The 22464-nt window shown below is 51.2% G+C and overlaps 1 protein-coding gene across 4 annotated transcripts in view; it reads left to right on the top strand.

Annotated features, from left to right (window-relative positions):
- The window catches only part of TMCO4 (transmembrane and coiled-coil domains 4), a 111702-nt gene that overhangs the window by 24497 nt on the left and 64741 nt on the right, over positions 1–22464 (top strand). For all 4 annotated transcript variants that reach the window (XR_001918767.1, XM_018054866.1, XM_018054873.1 and 1 more), the window contains 3 exons: positions 6649–6823; positions 7542–7569; positions 19707–19839. Coding sequence is in view for 3 of the 4 variants with exons in the window: in XM_018054866.1 (XP_017910355.1) it covers positions 6649–6823; positions 7542–7569; positions 19707–19839 (336 nt within the window). In the remaining variant the exon portion in view is untranslated. The remainder of the gene's footprint in view (positions 1–6648; positions 6824–7541; positions 7570–19706; positions 19840–22464) is intronic.

Genomic DNA, 22464 nt, shown 5'->3' with positions numbered 1-22464 from the left:
TGGGGGTCACCTCCAGGAAGCCTTCCCAGACCCTCCTCACCTGCAGGATGCGTGTCCTCCTGTCTGTCCAGTGACCTGTCCCCATGGCCACCGTCACGCTGCACTGTAGCTCTTCCCATACCTGCCGCCCCACTCCTGTCCCTGGAGGGCAGCAACTGCCCTGTTCATTGCTTGAGTTCCCACTGCCTTGCACACAGCGTGGTCTAGCAAAGACAGTAGAGATTTGTAAAAGGAGGGAATGGATAAATACTGACTCTGTTAGCACAGGAGACAAACCACGGGATTTGAACTTAGATCTGGGTTCAAATCCTACCCCTGCCACTTTCCGATGACGTGTGACCCCTGGCAGGTTATTTAGCTTCCCTAAGCATCAGTGTCTTCATCTGTAAAGTGGGGCTAATGACGCCCACCCTGCAAGGTAGTTACCAGAGTCAAATGAGATAATATAGGTAAAGCAGTTAGCACAGTGTGGCCCACAGTAGGCGCTCAATAAATGTTAATGCTTACCACCTCTGTGACTTGCTTTATTTGTTCACTTTCCTTATCTATAAAATGAACTGGAACTTACCCCTACCAGTCAGAGAGCTTTGGGCTGTGAGTAACAGGACACGGCACTGAAAGAGATTTACATAAGAGGTTTTTCTCACTTGATAAGAAATCAAAAGGAAGAGAGTTCCAGGGTTGATACAGTGCCTCAAAAAGCCTTTGGGATGGCTTCTCTGTAGTTCCCCTGACCTCCCTCTCCTGATCACAGAATGGCTGCTGCAGTGCCGTACATCACACCCTCACAGAATAAGACTCGAGGCAAGAAGGGGGAGGACAAGGATGCTCTGCAGGTCTCTCTCATTAGGGAGGAGCGCTTTCCCAGGATGCCCTGCAAAGGCTTCCCCTTTTATGTCATTGGTTAGAGCCAGTCAGATACCCTAGCCTTGCCTGGAAGGGAGGCACAGAAAAACTAAAGACACTTGTCATTCTCTGTCTCCATCATGGGAGGGGGCTTCTACTGGCCCAGAAGGGGCTGGGGAATCACTGCTGCTGAGAAGCAGCCATCCATCAGAGAGGGTGATCCTGGGGAAGGAATGTGTGGATGGCCCCTGCAGAGCCTGGTACAGAAAGTAAAGAAAGTGAAGTCACTCAGTCGTGTCCAAATCTTTGCAACCCCATGGACTGTAGCCTGCCGGGTTCCTGCATCCATGGGATTTTCCAGGCCAGAGTACTGGAGTGGGTTGCCATTTCCTTCTTCAGGAGATCTTCCCTACCCAGGGACTGAAGCCGGGTCTCCCGCTTTGTAGGCAGACCTTTACTGTCTGAGCCAGCAGGGAAGTCCTGGTTTCTTTCTTTCTTTCCTTCTTTCTGGAGGTGAGAATTTATCTCGTTGGGTATTCTGTTCCCAAACAAGCAAGGGTCCAGCTCCTGCAAGGGTCCAACTCTCTCTCTGCTCCAACCCATACCTGTGCCATACATAGGAAGCTCTTATCTTTCCAGAAGCTCCCCCAATCTGATAAATCCCTACCTGATAAGCTGGTAGATACACGGGGGAAGAGCTTTGCGTACTTTGTTCACATAAAGAAATATTTATGAACCTGAACTGTGTGCCAGACCTGTGCTGGGCACACCTCCACCTGGGAGGGTGCAGGGAGGAGTTATTGTTCTGTGTGCCCCCAACCCCCAAATCCAAATCTGGTCTTAAGCACACGAGGGGGTGTTTCCTTCCTGAAAGTTGAGCGCGCACGCACGCGCGCGTGTGTGTGTGTGTGTGTGTGTGTTACGTCACTTCAGTCCTGTCCAACTCTTTGTGGTCCTGTGTAGCCCGCCAGGCTCCTCTGTCCCTGGGGTTCTCCAGGCAGGAACACTGGAGTGGGTTGCCATGCTGCAGCGCAGCGTGTGCACCCCTTTCCACGTGGCTGATCTCGGTCACCTTAAGACCCAAAACACACTTTGGGAGGGGGCGGTCTCTGCACTGGTTCAGCATGGCCTCTGGAGTCCGAGACTTGGGGACTTGGACCCTGGAAATGCCGCTTAAGCTCTGTGGGTCTGAGTATCATCCTTGTTTCTCAAATGGAGGTAAACAGTGCTCGCCGCCCTTGTGGGGCTGTATCCGGAGTCAGCGAGCCCGTGCATACGGAGCGCCAAGAGCAGGAGCTGGCCGATAGTTGCTCTACAGTCGCCGTGACTCCTCATCGCCACTGACTGTCATATGTTTTGACTGGGGCTTCCCTGGTGGCTCAGATGGCAAAGAGTCTGCCTGCAATGCAGGAGACCCGAGTTCAATCCCTGGGTCAGAAAGATCCTCTGGAGAAGGGGATGACTACCCACCCCAGTATTCTTCACCAACCCCATTAGAAGCATTTACCAAGACCCTGCCATTCTGCAGTGCTACTTCCTTATGTAATAGGCTGCTGCACTGGCGCGTCACATATGTTCTCTTCCATTTGTTTATATGTAGGGCTTTGTTTACGTAGGGCTTTACATCTGCCAGTTTTGTTCTAAGCGCATGACACCTATTAACTCAGCTAATCCTTACGACAACCCTATGAAATAGGTTTCATCCTTCTCGCCAGTGTTTCCAAGGCCCAGAGAGGCTAGGTACCTTGCCCAAGATCACACAGCTCACGGCGAAGCTGGATTTGATCAGAGTTCACGCTCTTTACCCTTCCACTCGTGAGATGCAGTGCTTCCCTGCATCTGTGGACACAGGGCCCGGCCACACCGCTGCCCCAGCCCCGAGCCCTTTCTGCATACATGTTGACGCAGAAATGATGCGCGATCCACTTAGCCATCCCTGCCTCCCATTCACACCCACACATCACCCCAGGGTAATTCCAGTAATTCCAGCGGGGCAGATCATAATAATTGTAGTAGCAGTAGCTAACATTTATTGAGGGTTATCGTGTGCCAGGCGCTTTTATCTTGTGACTTAATCTTTCTGGCCAATCTTTGAAGCAGCCCTGTTATCATCCTCAATTTACAACAGAGGAGAATGAAGCTGAGAGAAGTGAAGGAGGCCGTGGAGCCAGGACTCTCCCGGGGGCCAGATTTGGGCTCAGCCCTCTTCACGACCTCCCTTGGTCGCTTTGTAAATAGTGATGCTGTGACTTCCCTGGTGGTCCAGCGGCTAAGACTCTGCACTGCAGTGCAGGGGGCCCAGGTTCAACCCCTAGTCAGGGGACTAGATCCCACATGCTGCGGCTAGGACCTGGTGCACCCAAATGAATAAATATGTTTTTTTAAAAAAAATGTAAATGAAATAGTGATGCTAACCAACATTATCTACTGCATGCCAAGCCTTGCTTGGGGTGCTTTATATGTAGCTTCTCATTTAATCCTCAAGCAGTTCTGTGAAGTCGGTCTCTTACACTCATTTGCAGATAAGGAAACTGAGGCACAGAGAGGTCAAGTTACTTTCGCAGCCTCACTCAGCAGTGAAGGACGTTTCCACCGGCCGCTGAGGGGGCTGCTTGCGTGGCCTGGGCCTGCCTCAGCTGCAGAGAGTCACCCTGCCCAGGGTTCTGCCCCCTTCCTGGGGCAGCTGTTGTCCGATGACTCTCTGATGTGAGGGTATGAAGGCCCAGCCCTCTCGCCCCACTGGGGGACATCTCTCACGGGTCACCCCATCGTCAGATCTCCCCACAGGGTCAGCTGAGACTTCTCTTGAGACTGTACCGGGGTCCAGCCCCGGTGGATCCAGGGTGATTCGAAGGTGGGGACGGAGTCGGCGTCTTTGGAAAAATACATATTTAATCACAGATATAGAGAGATTAGAAATGGATAGTGTAGTAGGAAGATCAGTGGAGAAAAAGAGGCTGAATAACTTGGATTACGTGGAATAGCATCCATGCTCCAGATGGGAATTCAGCCAGAAAAACGGGAGCAAGAAAGAAGCAACATGGGGGAATCAATCTTTCCGGAAACTGATCCGATTTCTTTATTTTTGGGTTTGCTTATATACGTTTTGTTACACATAGGGATGAATACAGAGTCACGTGGGGGTCAGCAGTCCTGACCTTTATCAAAATCAGGTGCTTCACATAAATGTATAAAAAAGGTACATCATCTTCTGGCCATGAGTGAGACCTGCTGACATTTTATGATCCTTTCTTTCTGATAACCAAAAATCTTATTTTTCCCAAGGGTGTTTTCTCTCAAACCAGGCACCACCCTCCAAATAAAGCTGCATTCCTATAGGGTGAGGGTGTAGTGAGTTACAATCAAGAAAGGAATTTATTTAACCCAAGGTTAACATGATTAGTCTTAAAGGTTAATACTTATTTCTCCTATATGCTTAAAGGTTAACACTTATTTCTTCCTATATGCTAGTTATATTCATTATAAGTGTAGGGAACATGGAGATTTAACAGCAAACATCAGCCCAACAGATGAAAATACTTTCACCAATGCTCCCCTTAAGATCTATTTAGTCTTAAGATATGATAAAGTTACATTCTTACATAGCAAGGACACAGTGATTTATAACAAAGTACAGTGATCTATTACAAAAGAGAAAATCCATTAACTCAAAAAGTCTAGTATTGCTAACCTTAAAAACTACTGTATTTCCTTTGCTATATTCCAAATACATTGATTAATATATTCCCAAGTGCCTAAGGCTATGGAGGCAATCATTGACTCAACAAGAAGAAAAAGCCCGATGCTAATTAAGACTCTCAAAATACTCCAAAACTCTCTGTGCTGTTTACAGTTGAGAGGTAGTAAACAATCATGTGCCTAGTGGCAGCAGTATGGATAATCCTGTCACACAAGCTGGTCTGTCAGCGGAGAGGTTTGACCTGAAACATCCTTGTCCCACCCAGAGCAGGGAATTAGCAGCAATTATTGACACAACAAATGAAGAACCCTTCACCAATATAATTCCTAACCAACTATACTAATAATTTCTAACTCCCCAAAATAATTTGCCTTTAGTAAGTCTAAAACATCTCGTGCCTCTCAGGTTGGGAGGCTGTAAACAATCACATGTGGCCGGACAAACCTATACAGGTGGGCTAGATAACCTTCAGAGGTGTCCGTAAGCTGAAACACTCTTGTCACGCCCAGGAATTTTTATTGCCTTGGAGCTGCACGTTTACTCCTTCTCCAAGAGAAACGGTTATGGGGGAGAGCCCCCCGTAAAGTCAGAGGTGTAGGTGAGAGCATAAAACAGACTCTGGTTTTGGGGTTAGGTGCTCGGGAACAGGGGGTTTCCTGAGGCTTGATCACGCCTTTGCGTATGCCAAGGCTCCTTCCTCATGACCTTTGCCATGGGTGGAGTTCCTCACCCTGGCCCCCGGCAAGACTGGATCTCAGCTCCTTCCCGCCCACCGAGTTCTTCATCCTCCCTGCCCATCCACAGGTGTTGACCCCGAGGGAATCCCCAGTAATCATTTCAGAGCTACTTCCTGGGGACCTGGGCCAAAACAGGGGTGTTCCCAGGATTTGAACCTGAGTCCTGCACCCACCTGCACGGGCCCAACCTGCACAGAGCTGCCTGGGCTTTGACAGCAGCGGCTCTGAGGAGTGGGTTGGGTGCACTGCCTGGGATCCATGGAGACCAGAGCTAAGCAGTGCCAGTGGGGAACCTCCTAAGGTCACCCCCACAACCAGGGAGCTCAGCTTGTTTCTGGGAAACCTTTTCTCAGAACTTGTCTAATCACCTCCCGTCTGACTCCTGCTCCACATCCCAGTGGTAGCTTCAAATCAAACCCTGATGTGGGCTCTGCCGGGGTCCCCAAGACGCCATGAAAGTGAAAAAGTGTCAGTCACTCAGTCGTGTCCGACTCTTTGTGACCCCACGGACTGTAGCCTGCCAGGCCCCTCTGTCCCTGAAATTCTCCAGGCAAGAATACTGGAGTGGGTTGCCATTCCCTTCTCTAGGGGATCTTGCCCACCCAGGGATCAAACCTGGGTCTCCTGCATTGCAAGCAGATTCTTTACCATCTGAGTCACCAGAGAAGTGGCCCCCGAGATGCCATGGGCTTCCTGCATCTCCTGGGGTCCCTTCTGCCCTGGAGTACCCCATCCATCCCCCACCCAAGGACCCCTGTGGGACTCAGCTCAAATACTCACTATGGACAGAGACCCCTCAGTGATGGTGGCATAACTTCCTCCACACTTTGTCCACCCCCGCGGCGGCCAGCGTGTTTCTAGAAAGCATGTCCGTGGCTGTTTCCAACAGCAGGAGGTCTCCGTCTGCGGGAAGCCTTTTCTGGTCGCTGCCCCTCGCCTCCCAGGTGGATTCGAGGCCCCCTCTCTGGACTCATCGGGGCTGGATTCCTGCCTCTGTCCTAGTGTGTCCCACAACACTAGATCAGTTAGTTCCGTCTGGGTCTCTACCTCCCAATGAGCTTCTTATCCAAGACCCATCTTGCTCATTTTTTATTTCACAGCCCTCGGGGCAGGCTGGGCTCAGGGTGTTTGGTTAGTAGCTAACGGCTTGTTGCCCTCATTCCTATGGTTTATCAGCTCCTTGTGGTTAAAGTTTTGGTGGAGTCAGCTCAGACCCGCTCTCCTGAAATCGGGTTTGGCTCTCTCGCTATATTCCATGGGCCACAGTTGCCCTGGTTTTTTGTAGATGCCAGCTCTTCACATCCCTTGACATGTCTCGTCTTGTGAGTTGCACGGTCCAGGGTCTCAGCGGCGTTTGTCTTTCAGGTCCTTCTGCACAGACTTTGTGGTTGGCCTGGTGAAGTGGCTGGACCTGTCTGAAGCCGTCTTGCCTACTATGACTGCTTTTGCCAGTGGTCTGGGAGGCGAAGGAGCAGACATGTTTGCTCAGGTTTTGTTGAAGGACCCCATCTTGAAGGATGACCCACTGGTGATCACTCAGGTACACCCACTGCCCAGGTAGCAGCTGCTGGGGAAAGTAGACAGCTTCCTCTCAGAGTCACCCTGAATATCACTGCTAGTTGTGTGGGGGGAGTTCAAAGGTTAAATGTTGCACCTCATATCTGATGATATGATGATCATAGCTAGTGTTGAATTATCATTATCAAATATTTACTATTGATTTATTACTTAAACATTGCTTCTTATATGCTAGTACCTTTACTCATATGGACTCATTTAATTCTCAAAGCAATTTTATGAGGTAGTTAAAGTGATTGTCCGCATTTTGTAGATGAGAAAATTGAGGCACGGAGCGGTTTAGTAACTTGTTCAAGGTCACACAGCTGATTTGAACCTTGGCCATCTGACTCGAAAGCCCGTGTCCCTAGCCATTAAGCCACGGTGCCTCTCTTTGGAAGCGTCAGCTTTGCTGTGTGCGCTTGGGCATGTCACTCACCTGCTCTGCGTGCACTGAAGCAGGCAGACGCTTGACCCGGGCTCTCATCTGACTTGCCGTCCTTCGCCTGACTCCCTGAAGCTCTCACACGCTTGTTTGGTTATGGGCTGGCTTGTTTCTCTGGCTTGCCACTCAAATGCAGGGCAAAGGCATCTTGTCTGCCTTGTGTTCCCACCTATTGTTAAGAGTCAGAAAATATATGTCCAATGAACAGGCTGGTTACATATCAACCTATTGCTAATTCCTGTTACTTTCCCCTCAGGACCTTCTGAGCTTCTCACTCAAGGATGGTGAGTTGATAGTTCCTAAGTTCTGTAAGTTGTGGGCACGTGTCTCCCCCGCAGCCAGGGAAGCCAGGGTTAGGTGCTGCCTCTGTGGCCCCATGCTCGTGGCCTTTTCAGAGCAAGAAAGGAAAGGGAAGCCAGTAGCGCTGGGGGGCCGGGGAGCTCTCCATTCACGCCAAGCGCCAGCGGCGTGGTGCTTCTTGTGGTTTTACTGATTGCTCACCACACCCTCTCACCTTCTCAGTAGCTCTGGAACCTGGCTCTTGTCCTCCGAGGTCTATTCTGCTGACATCAGGGAGAAGGAACACAGAATTGAAAATGACATTTCAACAGCCTCTGCACCATGTAATAAAGGAAAGTTTCAGGGACTTCCCTGGTGGTCCAGGGGTTAAGAATCGGCCTTGCAGTGCAGGGGACACATATTCAATCCCTGGTCAGGGAACTAAGATCCCACATGCCACGGGGCAGCTAAGCCCACTCGCCATAGCTAGCGAGCCTGCACACCACAACGAAAGATCCCACGTACCACAGCTAAGACCAACTCAGCCAAATGAATAAACGCTTTTTATAAACACGAGAGGTTTCCACCGAAACTCTGGCTCGTGGGCAGTTGGAGGGGTAAGAAGAGGAGGAAGAGGAACAGAATTTCACAAATAGGCTTAGCAAACGCAGGAGCACTGGCAGGAGAGAACGCTCAGAGGAGGGTCACGGGGGCCGGAGCCCAGCGAGCTCTGCACGTTCGCAGGGTCCCAGGCGGTTCCCATGGCGTTTACAGTCTGAGAAGCGCAGCTCTGAGGCTCAGACCCCAGCATGGCCCTTTTCCAGCCACGCAGAAGGTTCACCTCTGTATCTCAGAGCTGAATGGGGACCACCCAAGGGTGATCTGGCCCAGCCCCTGCTTTCAGGCGGGCACAGCCTGAAGTAACATGTCTTCTTTTAAAAAAAGATTATTTATTTATATTTGGGTGCGCTGGGAGACTTGGGTTCAATCCTTGGGTCAGGAAGATCCCCTAGAGGAGGGTATGGCAACCCACTCTGGTATCCTTGCCTGGAGAATCCCCAGGAACAGAGGAGCCTCGCAGTCGCAAAGAGTCAGACACGACTGAGCGGCTGAGCACAGCACTGGCTCTTACTTGGGGCTCTCAGGATCTTCGCTGCATGAGGGGTTCTTAGTTGCAGCATGCAGGATCTAGTTCCCCAACCAGGGATCGAACGTAGGCCCCCTGCGTTGGGAGCGCAGGTTTAGCCGATGAGGCCGCGTGGCCGAGCTGTGGTCTGAGGGTGTGGTGGAGTTGGTCTGAGAATCCTTGGTAGAATCCCTTTTATTTTTGCAAAATGAAATGAGGGAATATTCGATAGTCCTGGATGCTCTTAGAATGAGGGGTGGTTTGCCCGGAGGTCTGGGGCGCAGGTTTCTGGAGAGCAGGCTAGCCGGTTAGCACACACACACTCTCACGTGCTCATCATGGTAACAACAAAGCGCCGGGTCCGAGCACTTGCTGGGAGGCTAGGCAACTGCCAGGGGCTGTGCAGACTTGGAGTCCTCCCTGCCCCCTGAGAGGTGCTGGGGGCCCCTGTTCCTATCTTGCGGGTCAGGGTCCTCTTGGGTGAGACTCATATTTCCAAGAGGAGCGACTGGGGCCCAGAGAGGGGAAAGGGCTTTCCCGGAAGCACATGGTGGCAGGTGGTCTTCTGGTAGGAACCAGGTCTCCAGCCTCCCGGGCCAGCCCTCTGTCCCACGGTCTTATCACGAGGGAAGCAGCTCCTGTGTGTGCCAGACTCTCCCTTCTGTCTCCCAGAGCCACGTGTATCCGAGCCCACCACCTGCCCGCACCTGCCAATCACAACCCTCTGAGTGCCCGTGAGCACCCCAGGACACCTTAACTTACCGCCCTTTGCTGTGGGTGACCTTGGCCTGGCTCTCACAGAATAGTTAGAGTGGGTTTGAATGGCCTGTCTGTAATAGCATCGTCTGGTACTTCATGCCCTCCCGGGGGCGTTCTCGTAGGCAGCCTCTAAACTGGCATTCAGTTCAGTTCAGTTGCTCAGTCATGTCTGACTCTTTGCGACCCCATGGACTGGAGCATGCCAGGCCTCCCTGTCCATCGCCAACTCCCGGAGTTCACTCAGACTCATGTCCATTGAGTCGGTGATGCCATCCAGCCATCTCATCCTCTGTCGTCCCCTTCTCCTCCTGCCTTCAATCTTTCCCAGCATCAGGGTCTTTTCAGTTGAGTCAGTTCTTTGCATCAGGTGGCCAAAGTATTGGAGTTTCAGACTGGCATTGCCTGTTAAATTTCTCTTGAGAGTTCCCTCCACTTGCTAAGCATCTGCTCATGCTGGTGACTGCCCCTGGCCCTTGTGAAGCATTGTTTCACAGCATCCTCATCACCATCTTTTCGTGTGCACGTTCCCAGTTCACAGATGAGCAAACTGAGGCTCAGAGAGGTAAAGTAACAGGTCTAAGCTGTTAAGTGGCAGAGCCGACATTCTGAAATAAGTGCTGTTAACAAAAACCTCAGAATTTCCCCGTGGGAGTTGGAGGGACGCAGAGGCATCCCCACGGGAAGATAATGATCCCTCGAGTCTAAGCCAGCTTCCCAGGTGGCGCAGCAGTAGAGAATCTGCCTGCCAAGGCAGGAGACTCAGGAGATGCAGATTCAATCCCTGGGTTGGGAAGGTCTCCTGGAGGAGGAAATGGCAACCCACTCCAGTATTCTCACCTGGAAAATTCCATGGACAGACAGGTCCGTGGGGTCACAAAGAACTGGACACCACTCAGCAACTGAGCATGTATGTCTAAAGAATACCAGTCTCTCATAGCATCTGAGGGGTACCTTTGGTTTGTCTCAAAGCCTCTCCAGATGCTGGCATCTACAAATAGGAGCACGGTCAGTGACACACCAGGACCCCCAATGGGAGCTGGTGGAAGGGCTCAAAAGTTCCCCACAAGGCAGAGGTTGGTAGCCCCTCAAACCATCCAGACGGCCCTCATCGGACACAGGTGGGCCCCAGAGAGATGGCAGGTTCAGTTCCAGCCCCCCACAGTAAAGCAAGTCACGTGACCATATGTGGTTTTCAGTGCATCTAAAAGTTATATTTACGCTATACTGGAAAAGGTCAGTTTTCATTCCAATCCCAAAGAAAGGCAATCCCAAAGAATGCTCAAACTACCACACAATTGCACTCATCTCACACACTAGTAAAGTAATGCTCAAAATTCTCCAAGCCAGGCTTCAGCAATACGTGAACCGTGAACTTCCTGATGTTCAAGCTGGTTTTAGAAAAGGCAGAGGAACCAGAGATCAAATTGCCAACATCCGCTGGATCATTGAAAAAGCAAGAGAGTTCCAGAAAAACATTTATTTCGGCTTTATTGACTATGCCAAAGCCTTTGACTGTGTGGATCACAATAAACTGTGGACAACTCTGAAAGAGATGGGAATACCAGACCACCTGACCTGCCTCTTGAGAAATCTGTATGCAGGTCAGGAAGCAACAGTTAGAACTGGGCATGGAACAACAGACTGATTCCAAATAGGAAAAGGAGTATGTCAAGGCTGTATATCGTCACCCTGCTTATTTAACTTCTATGCAGAGTACATCATGAGAAACGCTGGGCTGGAAGAAGCACAAGCTGTAATCAAGATTGCCAGGAGAAATATCAGTAACCTCAGATATGCAGATGACACCACCCTTATGGCAGAAAGTGAAGAGGAACTAAAAAGCCTCTTGATGAAAGTGAAAGAGGAGAGTGAAAAAGTTGGCTTAAAACTCAGCATTCAGAAAACGAAGATCACGGCATCTGGTCCCGTCACTCCATGGGAAATAGATGAGGAAACAGTGGAAACAGTGTCAGACTTTATTTTTGGGAGCTCCAAAATCACTACAGATGGTGACTGCAGCCACGAAATTAAAATACGCTTTCTGCTTGGAAGAAAAGTTATGACCAACCTAGACAGCATATTGAAAAGCAGAGACATTACTTTGCTGACTAAGGTCCGTCTAGTCAAGGCTATGGTTTTTCCAGTAGTCATGTATGGATGTGAGAGTTGGACTGTGAAGAAAGCTGGAGCGCCAAAGAATTGCTGCTTTTGAACTGTGGTGTTGGAGAAGACTCTTGAGAGTCCCTTGGACTGCAAGGAGATGCAACCAGTCCATTCTGAAGGAGATCAACCCTGGGATTTCTTTGGAGGGAATGATGCTGAAGCTGAAACTCCAGTACTTTGGCCACCTCATGCGAAGAGTTGACTCATTGGAAAAGACTCTGATGCTGGGAGGGATTGGGGGCAGGAGGAGAAGGGGACAACTGAGGATGAGATGGCTGAATGGTATCACTGACTCGACGGACGTGAGTCTGGGTGAACTCCGGGAGTTGGTGATGGACAGGGAGGCCTGGCGTGCTGCAATTCATGGGGTTGCAAAGAGTCAGACACAACTGAGCGACTGAACGGAACTGAAAAAAATCCAATGGACAAACTTTAATCTTAAAATGCTGTTGGAAAAAAATGGCACTGAGACGCTGGATGCAGGGTTGCCATAGACCTTCAATTTGTAAAAAACAAAAAAACACATTATCTGCAAAGTGCCATCAGGGTAAAGCGGAAGCCTGTAGTTGAGAAAATGATGCCCAGAGTGGGAGTGCCTACTGTTTTCATGTCCAACTCTGTCCTTATTAACGAAGAACCAAGGACCAAGACGACAGAGGATGAGATGGCTGGATGGCATCACCGACTCAATGGACATGAGTTTCAGTAAGCTCCGGGAGGTGGTGATGGACAGGGAGGCCTGGCGTGCTGCAGTCCATGGGGTCGCAAAGAGTCGGACACGACTGAGTGACTGAACTGAACCGAAGAACCAAGAACTGGGAGCACTGAGGGATCTGCCTGCCTGGTGTTAAGATTCATCGGCAAGTTGCTGAATGTCTCTGCCTCCGTTTCCTTGGGCATCAAATGGGAGCCACAGTACTCTTTACCTCATAGGGCGGTGGTGAGGACTGAGTGGAATAACCCAGGTCGAGTGCTGAGAATACAGCTGGTGCTCAGGACGCAGCCCCTGAGTGCTGAGGGGCCGTGGTGGTCACGGGGAAATGGGAAGCTCCCAGGAACCAGGAGACCTGGACTCTCATCCTGTCTCTGAGACATTTGTGATGTCAAGTCACTTAACTTCTCTGAACTTCAATTTCAAGCACAAAGAGGCAAGAGCTCAATGCTACTTCAAAGCAAAACAAAACTATCTTTGGTCCTAAGAACACAGTCAAGGATCTTGTAAGGAGAAGGTCCGTGTCATAGTTGGGCCAGTTGTTCAAGGCCTTTCTCGTAAGCTCCATGAGGGCAGGGCTCTTGTCTGGCTTCTTCACCGTTGTTTCCCAGTGTCTGCAACGCTGGTGGACAGATGGTGGGCGCTTAGTGTTTGTTGGATGGATGGACGGATAGTCGAATGGATGGACAGAAGGAAGAATGGATGGTCTTGGCTTAGAGCGCAAGCTTAGGCACTAGCAAGGTGGTTTGTCTGAGCTGTAGGGTTAAGCCATCTTTTTCTGCAGAGACTGAGGGGGTGGGGCACGGAGCACAGAATAAAGCTGTCTGTCTGTGTGGCTGTGTTTCTCTGGGTGTGAGGCAGGGTGGTTAGTCATGGAATCAGCCCAAGGAATCAACACGAAGAGCTGCATGTCTCAGAACTTCCTGGAAGTTTGACCTTTACTGACGACGTTGGGATCTTAGTCACGGAACGATGGCCGTCTTGGCAGCGGTAGGGTGGAATTTCTTTGCACACTAACCATTTTCTTCTCCTCACCCAGTAACAACCCACGAAGTCTCTGGCCCACCTAGCTGGAAAAATCAGCCTTTCGTGTGTTGACGGTTAAACTGAATCTGAGCTCACTAAACTGGGCTTTCACAGTGGCGGCGCTGCAGACATCGGGGACTGGATAATTCTTTGTTGTGGGGCCCCGCTGTGCCTTCTGGGAGGTTTAGCCACCTCCCTGGCCTCTTCTCACTAGACGCCAGTAGCACTCCCTGACTTGGGACAACCAGAAATGTCTCCATACTTTACCAGATGTTCTTGGGGTGGGGGTGGGGAGCACAAAAACGCCCCTAGTGGAGAATCACTGGTCCAGGACCCACAATGTGGCCAGGTGGGGCTGCTTTACTAGTAGTTGGTGGTCTTTCTAAGTGATCTAGGAGCTTCCCTGGTGGTCCAGTAGTTAAGAACCTGCCTTGTAATGCAGGATTCATGGGTTCAATCCCTGGTGTGGGAACTAAGATCCCACAAGCTGCCGGGCAGCCGAGCCCACTCACCACCACAGACCGCGTGATGCCTCAGAGACCCTGAATGCCACGTCTAAGATGAGACGCAGCCTACACAAATAAACAGATAGAAGTTACCCAGTTGCTCTCCTAGGTCATGTAACACAGATGGTGAGTGACTGCATCGTGTAATATATAATCCTTAGAGCAACTGCTGGAATAGATAACTGTTATCTCCACTGGGAGGAAATTAGGCTCAGGAGGTTAGGTAACCAGAGGTGAAATTTCAAAATAAGTTTCAAATTCCATTTAAGGCAGTGAGTCTCATGGTGAATTATGAGCCGGAGACAAGCTGAATCATGGTTCTCGCCCTCTGTACCCTGAATCCAAAGATAGCATTGGCTCCGGGCGATGGGACCCAAGGAGGTGCAGCTGCAGGAGACAGAACCACCTTCACCGCAAACCCGGCTCCACTTTCTGACCCGGTTTTTATGACTGAATTGCAAAACCTACCTTGCCGATGAATCAGAAAAGCCTGAGAAGTTGTCATCTATCGTGTTGGAATGCACACATTGTCACCTGGTGGCCCGGGTCTCCGTCAGGATCCTCAAGACTCGGCAAGCTTGTTATCAGTATTGAACTGATTGACCCATTCAGCCAGTAAGAACTGAGCCCCACTACGCATGCCAGGCCCTCTGCCGGGCGCCAGGAGGAATCCTCCCCAGGGCCGATGCTCATGGAGTGCCTACTGTGTGCCAGCCCTGAGCAGAGTGCTTTTATAATTTTTTTCAGCCCCTCAACAACACTGGGAGGTAGATGATGCTGCCCCCTGCCGCCTCGTTGTACTGACGAGGCCGCAGCAGCCCAGAAAGGGAAATCAGCTGCCTGAGGTCACACCAATGGGGAGAAGGAGGGCAGGAGTTGAGCCCAGGCATCGTGGTTCCAGAGTCTACCCTTATCATCGGCCATGCGGCCTGTGGGATCTTAGTTCCCTGACCTGGGATTGAACCCACGCCCGCAGCAGTGGAACCTTGGAGTTTTAACCCCTGGGCCCGCCAGGGAAGTTCTCCAGAGTGCAGTCTTAACTGCTGTTCTCCTTCCCACATGGAGATGAAATGATAGAACCCTCGTCCTTACAGCTGCCTTTAAGGGGATGCGCTGAGGCCAGAACCAGGAGTGAGCACGCTGTGAGGCAGGATCCCGAGGAGTGGCCAGACAGGGCGGCCTCTCAGAAGGTGAAGCTGGAGGAGGGTCTTGGAAGAGGCCCCTTGGCTCTCACTACCGCTGGCCTTGAACTACGCTTGTAGCCACCAGAGTGTCCTTCATTGTCCCCCCAGAACGAGCCGCGAAAAGGCAGGAGTCATGCCCGGAACCATCTGAGGTCAAGTCCTGCCCTGAGTCGGGCTGCATCTTAGAAGCCCCACCCCTCCAGCCACGCTCTCCCCACCAGTGTGAACACCCTGACTTGTAAGTCAGCCCAGCGCCCAGGGTGGGGGCCCAGGGAGAATGGGACTGGAGGTAGGTGTGCTTTCTTTGTATGAAAAAAAATTCACTGAGGGTGAAACTGGGCATTAATATTCCAAATGCTATATGACCTGTACGGTTAGAAAAGTTAGGGGGAGGCCTCCCTGCTTGTCCAGTGGCTACGACCCCACGCTGCCAGTGTAGGGGACCGGGTTCAATCCCTGATCAAGGCAAGTCGATCCTATATGCCGGATGCCACAGCTAAGACCCAGCTCAGCCAAGTAAATGAATAAATAGAAAATAAGAAGAGGAGAGTTGGGGGAATTCCCAGAAGTTCAGTGGTTAGGACTCAGCACTTTCATTGCTGGGACCCAGGTTCCTTCCCTGGTTGGAGAACTAAGATCCCTCGAGCTGCATGGCACAGCCCAAAAGGAAAAAGAAAAATTGGTCCATCAAGGGATGGCAGTGTGGTGGGCTGGGTAAGTGGTTGTATGAGCGTGGCCTGAGAGCGACCTCGGACCCTAAGGGAGCAGTGAGACAGGTCCCCAGGCTGACTCAGCAGCTCACAGCCTCACCCCAGCAGTCCCTGCTTCCTAGCATCTAAGGGTCTAGGAAACATGGCAAATTACCATAAAAAGGGTGCTATCAGATACCCTTTCTCGGCCACAGTCCATGGCGTGGCAAAGAGTTGAACAAGACTTAAGTGACTAACACTTTCACTTTCTAGCCACCTTTATCTGAGGACTAATTTATAGAGCCACGTGTGGCTCAGACGGTGAAGAACCCGCCTGCAGTGCAGGAGACCCAGGTTTGATCCCTGGGTTGGAAAGATCCCCTGGAGAAGGGCATGGCAACCCACTCCAGTATTCTTGCCTGGAAAATCCCAGACAGAGGAGCCTGGCGGGTTAAAATCTCTGGGATCACAGAGTCAGACACGACTGAGCGGCTAAACTTTCACTTTCACACTGGACCACTTACTCCTAGGTGCATGGCCAGGTCCATCACATGTGTCTTCTCATTGCATCTCAACAAAAGCCAGATGAAAAAGATCTTCTTGCCCCCATTGTACAGATGAGGAAACTGAGGCTCAGAGAGATCAAGAAACTTGTCCGAAGCTGTTCAGCTATAAAGATAATCAGATGAAAATTCAAACACCAGTCTGCATGGCAACTGCCTGAGTTTCTGCCTGAGTTCCTTTCCTTTGGTCTTGAGGGCAGCCCCCCACCCCCAAGAGAAGGGCTTGGCAGTGATCTCTTCCCAAAGGTCTGGGTTGCTGCTCTCCGCAGAGAGGCGAAGTCAACCCCAGGCTGATCATTCGGGCTCCCAAACTCAGCCATACTGAGTGCAGAGGCTGGTTCAGTGCCTGGCGATGGAGGCTGTACTACTGAGGTTGCACCCCAAGGAGGTGCATGTGGCTGTGTAGGGAGGGTGGGGCTTATCATGGTGCCTGGGGTGCAGCTGGCATTTAGTGCCAAGCTTCATGGGGGCTGTTCATCCTTTAATGCACAGCACAGTGTTAGATGGTGACGTTCAAAGTGCAGTAGCTTCTCTGTTGAGATAAGGGTGAGAGAAGGAGCCCAGGGGTGTGAATTCTAACCCTGGGTCTGTCCAAACACACTAGGTGACTTTGGACTTGCCCCTTGCTCTACCTAGGCCAGAGGGACCAGTTGGACTCCAAGGGTGGAGACTGGGGTGGGTACTGGGGCTGCCCAGCAGTTGAAGGCTGGTGTTAACTCCGACTCAACTCAGGGCAGAGTTCGTGTCCCCCTCCAAGATTTTCCAAAGAATAGACTGCCTGGGTGTTGGGTCATTTGTATGTGTGCCTGTGGCCCGTAGCCTAGGGCTGTGTGTGGGATGGTGTGGTGGTGGTGGTGGTTCAGTCGCTAAGTCACGTCTGACTCTGCAAGCCCATGGACTGCAACACTCCAGGCTTCCCTGTCCTTCACTGTCTTCCTGGAGTTTACTCTGATTCATGTCCATTGAGTTGATGATGCCATCCAACCATCTCTTCCTCTCCCACCCCCTTCCCCTTTTGCCTTCAAACTTTTCCCAGCATCAGGGTCTTTTCCAAGGAGTCAGTTCTTCACATCAGGTGGACAAAGTACTGGAGCTTCAGCTTCAGCCTCAGTCCTTCCAATGAATATTCAGGACTGATTTCCTTTAAGATGGACTGATTTAATGTCCTTGTAGTCCAAGGGACTCTTAAGAGTCTTCTCCAACACCGCAGTTCAAAAGCATCAATTCTTCAGTGCTTAGCTTTCTTTATGATCTCACATCCATACATGACCACTGAAAAACCCTTGCTTTGACTATACAGACCTTTGTCGGTACAGTTGTGTCTCTGCTTTTTAATATGCTGTCTACGTTTGTCATAGCTTTTCTTCCAAGGAGCAGGTGTCTCTTAATTCCATAACTGGGAGGATTAGCAGCCCCGATTGCAAGCCTGTCGGGTGGCTCCTGGCATTTTTAGGAGCACCAGGGATGCTGGTTTCCTTCCCTGCCGAGGTCGCAGGAGGAGTCTTCATCATACTGCTGCTTCCAGGCATGAGTGCCCCAGACCTTCTGAGATCGGGGGTTTGCTAGTTAGAACAAGTGCAAAGGCCCTGGGGCAGAAATGAGCTTGGCTTCTTGGTAGGACAAACACTGGTGCGTGAAATAGGGGCCAGTAGAAAGTGAGGTGGGAGAGGGCGGTAGGAAGAGGTCACATGGTGTACAGCCGTGCAGACCACTGGGGAAAATGTGGGTTTTATTCCAAGCGCTTTGTGGAGTTTCAGGTTGGGGAAGAGAAGCTCCCACACTGGTGACTTTATCTTTCAAGCTGCTGTGTGGCAAATAGAGTGTAGGGGCAGGGGTGACAGATGGGAAAGCGGGGAGATGGCTGGTGAAGCTGTGGCTGTCGTGGTGGCCGTGGCGAGATGGGGAGCTGTGCTCAGACTCAGGATACGTCTTGGAGGGGCAGCTGTCAGTGTTAGCTGGTAGGTTGGGTGTCAGGGGAAGGGCAACAAGAAAAATCAAGAACGATGCCCAGGCTTTTGGCCTGAGCCCCAGGTCGGGCTCTTTATTGAGACAGGATGGATTGGCCCTTGAGGAGTCAGTCAGTTGCCTGGCAAGTTGTCCTGGGTAGCCCGGGACTCCTGCCCCACTCCTCCAGCACTCACCACCTGCCTGAAGTAGAAACTCAGCTCCAAGTCCAGAAGTCTGTCTGGTCCTTGAAATGACCCTTCCACGAGGCTGACATTCCAGAGTCCCTTGCCCAAGAATACCTTGGAAGCTTTTAATCACCTGGCACCTGGCACTCTATATTCCAGAAACTGAATCAGCAGCCTTGACCAGTGGAGTATGAATTAGTGGCTGATTATCATCACTGTGATAATTGATCACCATGGCCAAGGCTTATCAATTCCCACAGCTCAGTTATGACCTACGTTCAATGGGCTGTGACCCTAGGAGTGAGCAGGGAGCTCCCTTATTCATGGAACATCAGTGGATCAGTAACCTCAAGACATGACCTGCTGGCGTCTGTCTCCCAGCACGCAGCCAGATCCGCATCCAGGGAGGCAGCTGGAGGCAGTGGGACACGCGCTGCCAGACCACAGCTCGCTCCGAGGCCGCTCGTTCCAGGGAGGCCTGCAGACGCCCAGCAGAGGAGGCTGCTTCTGCAGGGTTCATAGAGGGCTCCTTGTGGGCCCGGAGTCCTCTGCTTGAAACTTTGTGAGATGACTCTCACAATTTCTACTTCTACCTGAGCGAAGGTGAATGACCCCTACCTGGGTCATTAATTGAACATTCATTCTTTATGCCGGGTGCTCTCCTAGGGACTAGAGAACACACAGAGTTTATACATATAGGGTTTATACTTCACGGGGAGAGAAAAACAGAAGTAAATGGACATGATGTCAGACTTGGGCAAGCTCTGTGTGGAACGAAGTACAAGGCAGAGGGGTCAAGTGATGTGTGTAGGGGTCAGGAAGGCCACTCTGGACAGGAGGCGTTGGAACAGAGACTTGGAGGAGGAGGAGGCGCCCCACAAGATCAGGGCAACGAGCCTTCCAAGTGGTGGAAACAACCCAAGGGCAAAGGCCCTGTAGCAGGAACATTCTAGAAGGTGAGGTCGTGGAGTGGGCCAGGGGCCTTGTAGTCAGTGTGGGATGGGATTCGGTTTTCATCGTGACATCACCTCTGTAAACAGCTTTGGGATGTGAAAATTTGAATCTTTGCTAATTTGCTGAAAAACGCCACCTTGCTTCTGATTCATGTTCGTAAGTTACCCATTGCTCTTCCCCAGAAGCTGTGCTCCTGTTAAATGGACCAGCTGTCGGGGGCCCTGAGTCTGGGACGTGTCTCGGGTTCGGGTCTCATGCATCGCACTGTTGTGAGCATCTCTGTGCTTGGGAGCTGAACTGACCCCCTCCTCTTTCTCTCTCTCTCAAGGCCGCTACGATGCTCGGGCCCGCGTCCTCATCTGCCACATGGCCTCCCTCCTCCGAGCACCCGTGGAGGAGCTCGACCTCCTGGAAGAGACCTTCCTCGAGAGCCTGAAGGAAACCAAAGAGGAGGACTCTGAGTAAGGGAGCCCTGGCCCTGGCCCCGCCTGTCGGGAATACAGGCCTTCCACTTCTCAGATAACAGAGTCTGGTCTGCCCCTCTTCCCGCCTAGCTGGCATCTCGGATCTCCACTCCAGTGGACTTCTGAGATGTGCACCACTTCCACCCATCGGGAAACCCTGAATAGAGAATCCTGGTGCAGCCCTGACTTGCTGTGTTGCTTTAGCAAGCCACTTTCCCTCTCTCCACCCTCATTTATAGGAGACGGGGACTGAGCAGATGATTGCTCAGAGCCCTGAGTTTGTGACTTTAACAGCCTGTGGTCTTGACACCCCACTGCACTTCAGCTCATATGGCACCTTGTCTGTGGGTCAGAGTGGCCTGGGTTCTGACACCTATTTATTTTTTGACCTTGGGCAGGTTGGCCCCCTTTCTCTAAGCTGTAATATTCTTACCTGTAGTGTAGGAATGAGAATAACATCTTCCTAGGGTTGTTGTGGAAAACAGATACAACTGTATTATCAAGTGCTTGGCCCAGGGCTGGCACACAGCAAGGGTTCCATACCTAGGAGTCCTTACCTTCCCCACATGCCCCCATGCCTGCCAAGGCTGATGGGCTTTGCTCTCTCTGTATGGTCAGGTGTGTCAAGGGAAATGTTCCTGGCAAACTTGGCCAGAGCTCAGCTCTTTGTCGAACACCCTAGAGGATCTAATCCCAGAGTAATAGATCAGTCCCAGTCACAGCCGACCTGCATGCTCCTTGCAGTCAGGCACATCTCCCACCCTGAGTTTTGTTCAGCCACGAAGGCTTTCTTGGAGCAGCCAGACTGTACCAGTTCAACCCAGCTGAGAATTTAGCTTTGAAGCCACGCTCAGAACTGGATCCACCCTCCCCCGCCCCCCAAGTTTGTAGGTCAAAGGGAGGGGGTTGTTTCCTTGAGAAAGAAGGAAAGTTAATCTGTCAAAATAACCCCAAAATAGCCTTGTTTTGACTCCCAGAGCTGTGTCAGTAAAGAAAGACCTGGACCCAGGCCAGTGATGGTGGTCTCAAGGGCTGCCCAGCACCTTTGGATATATTGGACATTTGTACCATTTCAAGTATGCCTTGAAGTGAAAGAAACTCTTGAGTATTGTTTGGATATCTGTTGTCAGAAAGAAACATATTACTTAGAGGTTCTGTTCCAAGAATACCAGTCATGCCAGATCAGGGACGGTGAAACAGAGCCCAGCTCTGCCACTTACCAGCCGTGTGATCCTGGCCAAGTTATTTAACTTCTCTGAGCCTCAGTTTCCTCACATGCAAATGGGGATAATAATAGCACCCTCTTCAAAGGGTTCGTGTGGGGCTTAAATGAAGTTTCTATACCTAAAGTGCTTCGAGCAGGCCTTGCAGAGTTGTATGTATGTGTTTAGTTGCCAAGTCATGTCTGACTCTTTGTGACCCCATGGACGCAGCCTGCCAGGCTCCTCTGTCCATAGGGATTCTTCTGGCAAGAATATTAGAGTGGGCTGCCATGCCCTCCTCCTCCAGGGGATCTTTGTGACCCAGGGATTGAACCCATGTCTCCTGGCAGGCGAGTTCTTTACCACTGGCACCACCTCAGAAGCTCTGCACAGAGTTACTAGATGATAAATATCAACGTTTGCTATCGCACCAAAAGAATTGATGCTTTTGAGCTGTGGTATTGGAGGACTCTTGGGAGTCCCTTGGACTGCAAGGAGATCCAACCAGTCCATCCTAAAGGAAATCAACCCTGAATATTCACTGAAAGGACGGATGCTGAAGCTGAAGCTCCAATACTTTGTCCAGCTGATGTGAAGAGCCGACTCATTGGAAGAGACCCTGATGCTGGGAAAGATTGGGGGCAGGAGGAGAAGGGGACGACAGAGCACGAGATGGTTGGATGGCATCACCGACTCGGTGGACATGAGTTTGAGCAAGCTCTGGGAGATGGTGATGGACAGGGAGGCCTGGCATGCTGCGGTTCACGGGGTTGCAAAGAGTCGGACACAACTTAGAGACCAAGCAACAACATTGCTGTTATTTCATTGTGGGGCCATTTCCTTGGAAAAATACTCCACAGGTGTCATTTTTGAAACTAAATTTTAGGGACTTTGGTGACCTCTAGGTTCCATCTGTGGTCTGTGGAAAAATCTAGGACCCAGGGACAGCCAAGGGACTGGTCAGCCAAGCAGCCTGGTGCTCTGTCTGACTCTGCTGCCAAGTCTGTGTGGCCCTGGGCCCATGGCTTTCCCCTCTCTGGCATCAGCACCCGTGTTTTCACCTGTCCAGGAAGAGGGTCGAATTGCGTGTAGGTGTCTTTTAACCCTGAGGTTTTGTGTTTCTGCAAGGTGAGCTTCCTGGCACCCCAGGGCGATCCTTTGCAGCCGGGGTTGAGGGTGCGATGCCCCACCTCTGTTCTTGGGGCCTCGCTGAGCCCTGCGCCCATCCGAGCTTCCCCTCCTGGCTGGGTGACCTCACTTTCCTATGCCCTAGCTTCTTCATCTCTAGCGCAGGGATAGTAATAGTATCTCCGTCACAGGGCTGTCCAGAGGGCTAAATTAATTCATTCTTATCAAAAGCTTGGAACAGTCCCTGGCACATAGTAGACAGCGAATGCCAGGCTGGAGGTTGATACGGAGC

Source organism: Capra hircus, chromosome 2 (assembly GCF_001704415.2).
Source record: "Capra hircus breed San Clemente chromosome 2, ASM170441v1, whole genome shotgun sequence".
Lineage (NCBI taxonomy): Eukaryota > Metazoa > Chordata > Mammalia > Artiodactyla > Bovidae > Capra > Capra hircus.
This window is presented reverse-complemented; position numbering and strand designations above follow the sequence as displayed.